This window comes from Mercenaria mercenaria, chromosome 10 (genome assembly GCF_021730395.1).
Source record: "Mercenaria mercenaria strain notata chromosome 10, MADL_Memer_1, whole genome shotgun sequence".
In the NCBI taxonomy this organism is placed as follows: domain Eukaryota; kingdom Metazoa; phylum Mollusca; class Bivalvia; order Venerida; family Veneridae; genus Mercenaria; species Mercenaria mercenaria.
Window position 1 is genome coordinate 18,018,616 of NC_069370.1, and position 13,917 is coordinate 18,032,532.

General features: G+C 34.5%; 1 protein-coding gene across 1 annotated transcript; it reads right to left on the minus strand.

The window, feature by feature from the left end:
- Positions 1–5,266: 5,266 nt before the first annotated feature.
- LOC123559760 (uncharacterized protein DDB_G0274171-like) lies at positions 5,267–13,448 on the minus strand. Its single transcript, XM_045351832.2, has 6 exons — positions 13,119–13,448; positions 9,934–10,029; positions 9,522–9,620; positions 8,933–9,031; positions 8,450–8,542; positions 5,267–5,573 (listed from the first exon to the last, which is right to left on the minus strand). Exons 1-6 carry the CDS (start codon positions 13,285–13,287, stop codon positions 5,455–5,457), a joined length of 675 nt encoding a protein of 224 aa, XP_045207767.1. The 5' UTR covers positions 13,288–13,448; the 3' UTR covers positions 5,267–5,454.
- Between the last annotated feature and the right edge of the window lie 469 nt (positions 13,449–13,917).

The window sequence follows — 13,917 nt, forward strand, 5'->3', positions numbered from 1 at the left end:
TCAGTCACCTACGATAAACGCACATAATGGCTATTGTACTACACAATAGACGACAGTTACAAACTATCAAAAAAGTAGTCGTTCGAATAATTGCACCCACCTTGGTAATTGTAAACAAGGATTCAATATCGGTAACATAACAACTGACTTTGAACGGTCGAAGTAGGATAGCAAGCGGAATCACCCACAGGGAAGATGTAATTCGCGAAAATTATACCGAACGTGCTCCCCTCGCTAAAATTTTGGTGGCAGGGGAGCGGTTTCGTAGTTTGGCCCCGGTCGATTTTCTGTATAAACAGGACAGGGTAGATATAAAGGCATATCTATCTTACTGGTTATTTATCATTATTAATTCTTTAATATATCTGGGGAATAATGAACGGTTAATGATTCTACATGGCGGGTGTTTTAAAATTCCTAGCTCCGTACTTCCGGTTGAGGCTAAAACATAAACATCAGAACAAAAAGTCGGCCAGACGCTCGGCTGTCATCCATCCACTTTTTTCAAGTGAAAATTAGGGAAATAAAGTGGTGGTTGGGAGACACATTCCACATCACCTGGGTATGCATCTATGTTCGCACTATACATATATGCTACGAAATTGGATTTAAAAATACAAAATGAATGAATGGCAGAGTTCAAAGTGAGGCCCGGTTAGGCTAATTTTGGTCTATAAAATTTGGGTGATTTGGCCAATTTTCACTACATCTGGCATGGAAAGCGACAGGTGCATAGGACCGGAGAGTCGTCTTTATGTAGTCTATAGTATCTGCAATAGTCCATAGTAGTTTCAAAAAAAAAAATAAGCAAAAACGAGATTTCTATGGATATTTTAACACTGGTACCCACACGTCAATGTGGAATTCGCGAATCTGCACTCCCCTGCCACCTTAAGGAATATAGGCAAATTTTCAAACAACTCAAATATTGACTTTTTGCATGTATTTAAACCCATTACGGAATGAACTGCAACCTATAGTGGTTTTTATTCATTTCTGAGTACTAAATTCGGCCTAGCGAGTCCCAAAATGGCAGTAGGTGGCCATATAATAATGAAGCTAAGGACCCCCAGCCTGTAGGATTCGTATCATAAAACGGCCAAAAGAAGAAATTAGTGCCTAGATAATGACTATTCATGCCATTTTGTTTAAAAGCAACACCTGTGTCTATATCTAGCAATGCCATTAAGCTATATAATGGCTGGGGTGGCCCCAAATGATAGATGGGTGGCCTTTAAGGGGTGTCCCGATAGGATAAGTACGGTAATCTGCATTTGTATACCAAAATTATGTTAAAAGTACATGGTTTTAACATTTGAAAGGCTTTAAAATGTTAATATCGTGTGAAATTAACTTGAAAGGCAGTAAATAGTTTTTCGGGGTTACTTTGATTCAGAATGCAAATTTTGGCTGATTTTTGCGTGGAGGGGTGGGCACTTTTGTTGGCTTATTCACCGGCTATCTTGCAAGGTACGGCAACACTTTTTGTTCAGTTGATATCACTATTATAAGTGTTTTAGGATTCAGGACAGGTTACATTTTATTTTATTTAAACATTTTAAAAACTTAAGGTGGCAGGGGAGCGGTTTCGTAGTTTGGCCCCGGTCGATTTTCTGTATAAACAGGACAGGGTAGATATAAAGGCATATCTATCTTACTGGTTATTTATCATTATTAATTCTTTAATATATCTGGGGAATGAGGAACGGTTAATGATTCTACATGGCGGGTGTTTTAAAATTCCTAGCTCCGTACTTCCGGTTGAGGCTAAAACATAAACATCAGAACAAAAAGTCGGCCAGACGCTCAGCTGTCATCCATCCACTTTTTTTCAAGTGAAAATTAGGGAAATAAAGTGGTGGTTGGGAGACACATTCCACACCACCTGGGTATGCATCTATGTTCGCACTATACATATATGCTACGAAATTGGATTTAAAAATACAAAATGAATGAATGGCAGAGTTCAAAGTGAGGCCCGGTTAGGCTAATTTTGATCTATAAAATTTGGGTGATTTGGCCAATTTTCACTACATCTGGCATGGAAAGCGGCAGGTGCATAGGACCGGAGAGTCGTCTTTATGTAGTCTATAGTATCTGCAATAGTCCATAGTAGTTTCAAAGAAAAATAAGCAAAAACGAGATTTCTATGGATATTTCAACACTGGTACCCACACGTCAATGTGGAATTCGCGAATCTGCACTCCCCTGCCACCTTTACCTCGCGAACAAGTTTTGTAATCGCTTTTCGCGAAATATGTGCCTCGCGAAAATTTCTGATTTTACAGTAATTAAAATGCAAATATAGACATGAGGAAAACACGAATAATCAATATATTGTTACCTGGCCATTATCATTTTTGTATATTATTTGCGTAATCATATGGCAATAAGCAGATAAACAATGGGCCAAAGTTTGCAATTCTGGACTGAAATTGACCAAATGCCGTTGGTTGCATTAACACAAAGCAAATGTTTCATGGTCACAGAGTGCTACCAGCGAGTTTCTCTGCATTTCTGGACATTTTTCTGTCAAAATATTGTTGATGCAAGAATCAAAATGTCTTTCTGTTGAGCCATTTCAATAATAGGGAAAACGCAGATCTACCTATCGGAGGGTTAGCGTACTGGAGGGTCAAGAGTCCGATCCCCGAGCGAGGCGTATGGATACGGCTGGGAAAAAAGACGTCGGTCTGAGACCATTTGTCATCCTCCTTCGATTTATATGGAGAAGGTGATGTTTACTGAACACAGGCTACTACGTGCCAACCCAAACATAGCTGAAATACAGTTGAAAACAGCGCAAAACACATGGAGCAAACATGACGTTTCTTGCTCTATTGTCGATTAAGACAATTTGAAGCCAATTCACCGAGGCAAATGCTACATTGATGAATTGTATCTTGTTGCAAACATGACATAGGGAATGTTTGTCTTTCGTCTTCCAATGGATGATCTTTATAAGTACTTTAGTGCTGGCCGTAAACTATCAAAGGAGAGTGGCTATGGACGAGTTTCTTTAGCCAAAATGAATAAATGAATAAATAAAACAAAGAAAATGACATTGTCAAATTTATTGGAATTAAAAAAGAATGATTGGACTATATAATGTTAAAGAGCATCTCCATTACCGCGGTGCAATGCCATTCCCGACGATGTTCTGCCAGTTATTTCCCTCAAAAGCAATATTCTATTCAAGTATATATAACATTCATGACTGTATTACACCTGTTTTCTCATAAGAAGCGTACCATTTCAAGGAAGTAGACACACGAGCAAATTTCATTATTCCATAGTTCTTGACCGTTTGTGCCAGCATAGTGTTCGTAATAACAGAGCCAAAGCAGATACTTCACATATACGATCGTTACAATAGCATTTTTCCTGATTTCGGAAACCATTATCAACAAAACCGCACCTTCCTTGATATTATAAAAATATAAAAGTAGCTCGATCTGCGGTACTGTATTCGCCTCGAGTGGATTTTGCCACATTGGATCTCACAAGGCGCTCAAGCTTAAAATCCCAAATCTAGCTACTGTTATAATGACCCTTTAAATATATACCTCCGTCTTTTTGTTTGTTGTTTATCTTCAATGTTCACTGATATGAACAGAACTGAGGGAAGTTTTCATGTGCGCTATTTATAGAGCTATGTCAGAAAATGCATATTGAATGAACGAAGTCCGACAAAAATGCGCTATGAAAGGTGCAATACGCACTTTTTCCTGCCTGTTCATATTTACATGTGAAGTACAAGCAGTATTTTGTTAGAATTTAAATAGGTGTATAATAAAACCTGATACGCAACACCAGCACTGAAGGTCGTACAACTCATGTTAACCGTATTCCCAGCAGGAATTTGGATGCGCGTTTACCACCCATGTATCACGTTCACATACACGCATAGACTTATAAGATTACTGTTTCTTAGAAAATGACCATTTCTTTTGGATATTTAACCTTGATTTTAGATCTGTAGCATCTCTTATTGGGTCATTCTGTTGCATAGGACTAATTACATAACGTTTATTTTAGGAGATTAATGCTTAGAATGCACAGGTACTCTTACATTGAGGACGTAAGTTGGTTATTGTGATAAACTGAATCTGAATACAGTTAGATACCGCGTCATTTGTTTCCTGTACTGGTACATTACAATACCGTAAATTCAGATAAATAAAAAGCACGTTCGATGAGCTGGTATCCCCCGCCGATAGGGTTTGTGGTGAGAAATGGCAAAAAATATATCATGCAAAAAGTTAAGGATGTTACTGAGAAGCAAATTATTTCATTAGTCAAAATCAATTTAACAGAAAATAAATGCCTATTTTTTTGCGGGGAGGGCGAGAAGTGGGGTGTTGAGGGGTGGGGGGGGGGGGGGGAGAGGGTAGCGGGGATGACCAGGTGAGGGTATAAAACTTCTCATTTTGATCATAAAAACTGATGGAAAATTAACAATGAAGGAAGAATAGCGAAAAAAGAAAGAAAATGGGGTGGGGGTATGGGGCGGGGGATATGCATGATCAGGTTGGTAGGCATGCCTGGGTGGGGAATGAGATGGGGGAAAGTATAACTTTGCATGTTGACAAATATTAATGGAAGGTTTGGAAAAAAGAATGATTTCTTTTTTTGTTTTTCGGTGGGGGGAAGAGGGGGAGGGAGTGTGACCAAGGCAATGTGGTGACCTGGTGTTAGTACACAACTTCACATGTTTATGATAAATGTTCATGGAAGAATGAAAGAAGTTAAATGAAATTCTACCAATTGGCTGATTTATTATGTAGATTTTTAAGCAATAAGTCTAAGGAAAAATGCCGAAAAAAAAAAAAAAAAAAAAAGAAAACTTAATGAGCATTATTGCAGTATGTTTGTTCATGTTTATTTTAAATTTTATGAAATTCTACCAGCTACTTACTGAGAAGTGACTGCGGACGGACGAAAATGTGCATTTTTGACTATTTCAGGGGCCATAACTCTGGAAATAAGGGCGGACCCAGAAAAAAACTTGACGGGCATCATCGCAGTATAGTGATTCATGTTTTTTTTAAAGTTTCAGGAAATTCTACCTGCTAGTTTCTGAGAAATGGCTGCTGACGGACGCACGGACGGACAACGCCATTTCAATATCCCCCTCCCGATTTCATCGGCGGGGGAAACTTATAGTTGTGTTTAGGTATAATGAATTTGCAATATGATATATCAAAAATTGAGTTAACATCACTTCTAACATTTGTTTTATAATGAAAATAACAAGAAGAAAATATTTTAATCTTTCTATTGCTTTTATTCAGTTTATGTCTAAAAATAGTATCTTTATTATAATAATTCTTGGGTGATACGGCTTAAATGTCATTTGTGTCTAGATGAGTTTTGATATGTTGGAAACGTAACAAGTTGATTTCTGAGAGTTTAGAATATATCGGGAAACATGCCCTTTGACGCCCATATTTATCAGTATCTGCCACCTCTTGGGTTACCTCGACATACTCGACAACATTCGCCTCGAGGAATATATGAGTCTTCACAGAACACCCGTGGGCATGCCCTACGATTACAGTTTGGTCTCCTTCCTGAAATGAAAATTTATGTTATTACATGCAAGTTCAAAGTCTGTCCGACTTAAGACATTATTTTCACTTTTATTGCCAGGCCAGGTAACTAGTCATGGACTGGGACTAGTTCAAGGTTTAAACGGTCACATGTTTGCATATTGGTTTTTCATTAATTAAAATTATTACTAACATTTACAAAATAACATATGTACAGTTCAACGGTAATTTTTTTACGTATTTCCATTGTTTTTCAATATATATCATCCAAAAATATCTAGGTCAGTTCAGGTAGATGTGTTAAAAATATATACACTATAAATTTTCTATAAACTTGTCTATAAATGTACCTCTTTCTAGTTTATATTTTAAGTACCGTTTAATTATATTCATTTCGTACATAACAAAATTGATAATGTTCAATTCTTTTGAACGTTAATTACTTAAGAAGAAGAATTTGTATGAGCATAAACTTGCTACAGTTAAATTATATTAGATTCCCATTCATGGCTGTTGTTTAAAATTATATCCTAGAACATTTTTTTTAAGTTCTCTATATTTCTATGAATTCCAAGTAACTTAAATACATTCGATTATCTGTTTCCAAAAGAAAGGTGTTATCAAATGACAGTCAACAAAAGAGTGTTCTTAATTGTCTGGTATTTTGCAAAACCTATAATTAGGATTTTCGTTAATTTTCCATTTACACAAGTTTTCACTATAGGCAATAACATTATTAACCAATTTCTATCGAAACTGACTGTATCTTTTAACAATAGATATATTCACTTGTGAGTAAAGTTTGTTCCATGGTATTTTGAAACAAAACTTACTTTCCAAAAATGAGTATAAGTATGGTTTCGAGATTCTTTTTTTGAAAAAGTATATTATATATCGCTTTTTTATTCAAGAATTCTAATTTTAATGTTGATAAAGGAAGAAGTTTTAGATTCACTTTAACGCGGGTGCGTGTTGAATCTTCTGTTTGAATTTTCTTCAGCCATAATTTTGGAATTGCATTCTTTATAGTCATTTTCTCAGATAACCAGTCAGACCGGGTTTTTTCTTTAATTTGTCTAAAATAGTGTTTTCGCTACTTTTGCCATTATATAATATCATTTAAGGAAAGTATGTCCGAGTTTATATAGTTTTGTTTGTTATGACTCTTAATTAGCTCATTACACCAAGTTATTTCCTGATGTACATCATGATATGTTTTGGTTGCTTTTTGTTCATATTTCTGAAAGATATCCAGTTGCTAATAATGTTCTTTTATTGAGTTCAAATTCATGTAGAATACTAGAAAGTTTTTACCAAAGCTGTCAAAATAATATTTTGGGATTACTTTCCAATTAGCTTTTTCTGATCATAGTAGTGATTTAACCCACTTTATCTGTAACATGACTGTGAAACTTTCTAGATCGATGATGTTAATGTCACCTTCTTCAGTTGAATAGTAACCTTCTTTTGATTTTTTCTCTCTCTTATTTCTCCCATAGGAAATTAAAAAACAATGTGTTCAGTTTGTTCATTGTAACCTTAGGTAAGTGTATTGATTGTAGCAAATAAGTAAATTTTAGAAAAAGGATAGATTTTATTGCGATTATTTTAACTTAACTTGGTTGATAATTTTCTGGAACAATTCTATTTTAGATTCCCAATTTAACTGTTCACATTCCTTTTTATCTGTTCCAAAGTATACCCCTAAATCTTTTATTGTTTTCTTCATTTAATTTCACCTACAATTTCATTTGAAAGTTTAGATTTGCCTATTTACATTCCCTCAGTTTTATTGATTTTTAGTAATAATCCTGAATATTTTCCGAACGTGTTGATAGTAGAAGTAGCGTTTTCAATGTCAGCCTTATTTCGTACACACAAACTAGTGTCATCAGCAAGTTGTGTTAGTTTTAGATTGAACACTTCAATCTGAACTGTCGCGAATTTTATTTGTTGAGACCTCAGCGACAATAATGACGTTTGCATCATTTTAAAAGCATTCATGGTGAAAGTGTAAAAAAAAGTATAAATAGAAACTATGATGTAGCCAAATATTGATATTGCCAATTTATGATATATTCGATATTTGAAAATACAATTTCTACACATACATGTAGTTCATGTAAACATAAAATGGGCAGGTTTTTATGTATTTACAGTAAATAACAGTTTTTCTACAGTTAATCATATCTTTGTTAAACCATACATTGCAAAAGTATATTATTTTCAAAAGTAGCGCGAAAGATTAAAATTCCCTTTGTTCCGACTGAACAGAGAATGGTTATTTCATTTTCTTTTTGAGAAACTTCATAAAACCATATCTTTGCCATATCTACGCATCTACGTATGAACGGCAAACAATTTCATTTGCGTTCCCTAAATCTGAATATGTGTTAAAGATATGTTATGTGCGTGTTATATTTATTGATATCAATGTTGCATTAATAGGAGATAATTGTAATCATCTCCTATTTAACGTAGAATCTACTTGTCAAATGTATTTAACTGAGTCAAATTTGAAAAAAAATTACTGTCATATTAGCAAAGTCATTTGTGAAAAAAACTGCCACTTTTATCTAGGTATTACAAATTAATAACGCCTATACATTTATGCAAGTGTTTACTATTATAACCTTACACACCAAATTGCTTACACCCACAAACTAGTTTTGGGATTACATAGATGTTGCATATTTCATTCAAAGCTTAAGATCCCTCTACCATAGACAGATATATTGGTAAATGTGTAAACTTTTCTTCGAATTCCATATGATATGGATTTAAGACATGATATTTTTATTATAGAAGAAAACTCTACTCAAAATTCTGTGTGATAAAAGATTATAGACATTGTTGAATTGAATTTATTCAATTTCTCATAACACATAAAACCTTACTTGGTCTTCTGCAAACTGGGCAGCACTGTCCCGGAGGCGTATATTGTCTTCTACAGTTTAACGGCTGGCAGTCGACTAGGTGACACTGGTTTTCTACCAAACAAGATAGTGAAAGACGAAAATGAATCTCTTTAAATGTGCGGGAGTAGTACATGTATTATACATATTATACACTTAATGCGTGCGAACATGCAAAAACTTGCGAATATTTGCCTTGCGCTCCGATGATAATGATTTTCTGACATGTGCAGAACGACTGCACTAGAAATGCAAGAAATATACATACATGCATTTAAAACTCTTATTGATATTGTTAAAGCACGTGTGTTAATTCCCGTCCACACCCCGACCAAAGCAGGAAAAGAAAAAGGAAATGAAAAGAAAAAGGAGGCCTATTTTAATCTTTCAAAGGATATCCCTGTACAAAACGATTGAAATGCCCCTTGTATGAATAAAGACTATTATCAATTCTATGTAGGTTACCTGTCCGGCAGACAGGACAGCACTGGCCGTCTGGAATGTATGTGTCAACACATCCGATAGGACTTGCGCATCTTACTCGGTCACATATAGATGGCCTTCCTGTAGGATATAGTGTGTAAAAGTACGTTTACATACGTTACAAATATTACGCCAATAACGTTAAAGTGTCAACCGGCATGGCGGCACACTGGAAAAAGAAAAGTAAAAACAACAAAATAAAACAGGCAAATATTTGATGGATACATCAAAGATATAGATAATAATCCTTAATGTCGTGTTAGAATTGAAATTATATATCTCAAACAGTGATTGGTCTTTGAATGAAATAACTGTTTGTTGGTCAGCTTCATTCTCCTGAAAACATGCCTTTGCATCTCAGAAGACGACAAATCACTTGGGGACTTTGTTTTTTGAACAAGAATATATTAAAGAAAAACATTTGTCCGGAAATTATTAATTAATATGTGATTCAAACACAATTTAGGGGAAACAAAAAATGAAATTATTCCATGGATGGTATGAAAAAATGCTTTTATACTTTATGAGAATTAATACTAGAATATTTTCTTATGCAATTAAAGTTAGTTACCTGGTCGGCATACAGGACAGCACTGGCCTTCTGGAATATATATTGCACAGTCTTGAGGAGGTGGTGCGCATCTTACTCGATCACATATAGATGGCCTTCCTGTAGTGAATATGTGTAAAAGCATATCAGTAGTTATCGATGAATAGAAAACTCATACGTATACACGAGGTCATGTTAGAATCGAACAATTATTTTTTTTTGCCGTTGAGATGCATATTATCATATCACCTTGTCTGCGCTGAACGCAAAAAAAAGCTTTATTCAACGACAGATAACTGAATATGACAAATCAAGAATATGTAAAAAAGAAACGTATTTCCAGAATATGTGAATCAATATGTTTTGAAGAACAATTTAGCGGAAAACACAAAATAGAATATATTTCTTATGTCCCGTATGTTGTAACAGTTACCTGGTCGGCAGATAGGACAGCACTGGCCTACTGGAACGTATGTGTCAACACAGCCGATAGGTCTTAGACATGCTTCTCGATTACATACAGGCCTGTCTGTAAGAAATAGTTTAAGTTTAGACATGGAAGTAAAGGCGAGGCAGTTTTGTAAACAAACGCTTTCGGGTAAATTTGCGCGTTTGATAAACTGGGAGTGATGGCGTAACGTCATTTATCCAGAAAAAGTAGAATAAGGCCTGGATTTGGCGTACGGAAATGAAAATCAGTTTAAGAATTACAGGCAAACATGTGAATGAATTTATTAAATCGTAACAGTCACTATCTTCCTAAAGTTAAAATATGATATCAAAACATCTTGCAGGTTAAATAATTCAAAATAGTGTCTTAAAATTATTTTCACATAGGAGGTTAACTTTAAACGTGGCCAAATATCTCAAAAAGAAACACACGAACCTATACAATCATTTATTTTCAATATATCATATGTTTATTTACGACTGTGTGTCATTAAAATCTACATTGTGTAAATTTTCTTATCGCGATAATGTTATGAAAGTTGATATTTTCCCATTGACTTCCATTATGAAAATTTGCGCGAAGCCCATATTTTTTTCAAAACATTCTGGTAAAAGATCAAGCACATGACCCTAACCTTTTTATTTGCTGAAATTTCTACATTAAAGAAAAATTTCGATACAAACCTGCAGATGTACCTTAATTTTCCCATTATAATATGTAGTTAACTTCGCAGTGCTAAAATATATGTACCATTTTTAAGCAGTTCTTTATAACAGTTTATCATCTCAATAAATGAAATATTATTAGGATATTTAACATTGTTCTGTACAATACGGAGATATATTTGGACGAATACCTAGCTGAGAAAACCATATTGGACGAGCCGTTAGGCGAGTTCAATATGGTTTTCTCAGCTGGGTACGAGTCCAAATATATCTAGTATTGTACAGTACAATGTTAAATAACCTTTTCATTCTATATCTATTTTATCTTACTATAATAATAGTTTAAATTAACAATGTTTCATTGAATATTGTATTCCTGCCTTTTCTAGTTTTTCCCAGCTTGGTATTAGTGAAAATATATATTATACAGAACAATGTTAGACCTTAAATAATCTTTTTATTCTATATTTATTTCACTTCATACGTAATATAAGTAATTCATTGAATGTTGTTTTTTCTGCGTATCATCATTTAAAAAGTTTATGGTGCAACCTACCTACAACAGCAATTTGGCGATTTGGATGGTAATAATACTTGGCTGAGATATTATATGCCAACAAACATTGTCAGTAAGTCTGGTGAAGATCGGATGAAAACTGTTCGACTTAGAAGAGCGGACAAGGCTAAATTCCCCGTTTTTCGAATATTTCAAGGACTATAATCAAAGAGTGCCTGGTACAATTTGGCTGGTTATCGAAATTGGCCGAGATGTAATGCCCACAAACATCGTCAGCAAGTTTGGTGAAGATCCGAACAAAACTGAATTATAGAGCAGACATGTTTTGGATGCTGACCGCCCGTCTGTTGCCATTCATAATTTTCTCCATTTTGTTTCTTAACCGTTAAATAAAAACTGCTGAGGTAGCTATTCAGACAGTCAGGGTTGATACCAATTTCTAGGTTTCGTCCGGAACGGCTTCTTTAAGCGACTTTTCAAATATTCCAACATCTGATGATCCTTTTTACTGTATTTTTAAGTTTTTGATTATTAACGAACGTTTTAATATCTAAATCAGATAGCATTGTTATCCCTTGAATCGTTTTTGTGTGTTGTTAACAAACACAAAACTCAAATTAAATCCAGATTTCAAGACGCATAATCAAACCCTGCACATAGAGCGCCTACTTCATCCGATTTACATTCGGAACATTTTCACGCGTTTCGGGCTTTATCGTATGTTTAACATGGAACTGTTGAACCGTCCAAATACAGAAAATACAGGATTTTTTTGTACGCGCGTGCGTCCAAATACAGAAAAAACAGGAATTTGTACGCACGTGCATCCAAATACCGTAATATATTGTACGGTCACGTGTTGCAAATGAACGTTCGCGATTGGATAGATAAAATAGGTATAGAATAATACACAATAACTTTTAACTTCGTTGCCGAAATTACTTAATAAAACTGCTATTCGTCTTGCTAAGTGCTAAAGTCAGTAGACGTTTGTAGCCTAATAGTTCTATCTTAACAAACCGCACGTTATGTTATGGAATAATATGTAATGACGATTTTGTTATAGCGTAAAAAATTATTCAGAAAAAGTTTCGCTGTATCAAAACTGATGGAATGTGGAACCAAAAGTCCATGCACTGTAGCTTAACGGTAAATGGAATTTTGATATATATTTTACAAAATGTCAGTAAAGTGGCACGGCTTACTTTTGGGCCGAGTAGTTAAGGTTGCTGACATCGAATAACTTGTCCATCACCGATGTGGGTTCCAGCCTCCAGGAAATCATCCATCTGGCTTATGGAAGGTCGGTGGCTTTGCCCAGGTGCCCGCCTGTGATGAAATAATGCACGGAGGGGCACCTGGGGTTTTCCTCCGCCTCTAAAGGTTGAAGTTGCCAAAAAAAAAAAAAAGAAAACCAAACAACCAAAACAAAACAAAACAACAAAAACAAACCAAAAAAAACAATGCCATTGTCTTTTAAGAAACTATAAAACTTATTATTTATCACACGCTTCCTTATATGTAGTTTAGAGCTTAATTTTCATTTTACATGTGTATGAAGAAAGTCCAACTTAAGTCATGCGCCATGTCATTTATGTGTTTAAGTGATATACAGTTATTCGCCTTTTTTATCTTAAGCGGTGAAAATCCACAGCAAATATTGTTTTTTAAACCCATCTGCAAACTAGTTATTTTGCACTTAATTTTTTATCATATATAACTTTCACTGCATACAATAATAATTAATTGTAGTATATGAATATTTACCAAGGTAATCATTTGTTAAGGAAACAATCAGGGAAAGATTTGCTTTTTAAAAAATCCTTAAACTGTGCAAATGCAAAACATTGGTTTTTTTTTTTCAAAATCTAATTGTTTTGCGCATAGTTATTGTGACATTTTCGTACTACATATAATACTTTACTGTAGTATTTCGGACAAGTTATCTGAATCAACCAGTGGTCATCTTATAAACATATAATTACCTGGACAAATATCGCAGCACTCTCCTCGAGGTCTGATGGGACGAGGGCAATCGGCAACAGCGCAGAGTACCGCGGCACAATTCGGTTGACGGCCTACGTATCCCTGTTCTTGTCCATTTATTAGCATGATATAATATGCCAAGAAAATCGCGTGTGCAAAAACAAGCATGACTATTGTTAATTGATAAATTAATTTGTGAATAAAATGTTTTCGAAACAGTATCCAATTTTTAGTTAATATCTACGGATCCTTTAAACTTATGTGACAAAAATATTATGTGCCTATCTATCATTTATTACAAAATGACACGACAAAATGAAAAATTGAAAAACATTTTATGCTTTATATAGTGTTGAGTTGTCTTTTTTTGACTAGACAAAGGTATAAAAAGTGAAAGTAATTAAAATGAACTTCACACTGTATGACATTCAAATAAATCATCTACATTAATAAATGATAGGTATTGGACATGATATGAATGCGTAATATAGACGTCATTATAAACGTAATCATTTCCAAATACGTACCTTGAAAAAATGAACGGAATAACATTTTATAAGGCCTAAAAATCTTTGCTTCCGGTAACTGGCTCAAAAAATTTAGGTTAGGTAGGTCGGATTTTCTTCTTTTTTAGAATTTTTATAATGTGAGACATTTGTGTCAAAAATGAATACAGATAAGGTGGTTATGCCTTTAGAGCATCAGTAAATTAATTTCTACATCGCTGACCATGTTTAATACATAAAAAGTGCAGTTTTGCAACGTTTCGTTAAAAAGACGAAAAAAACAAATTTCCAA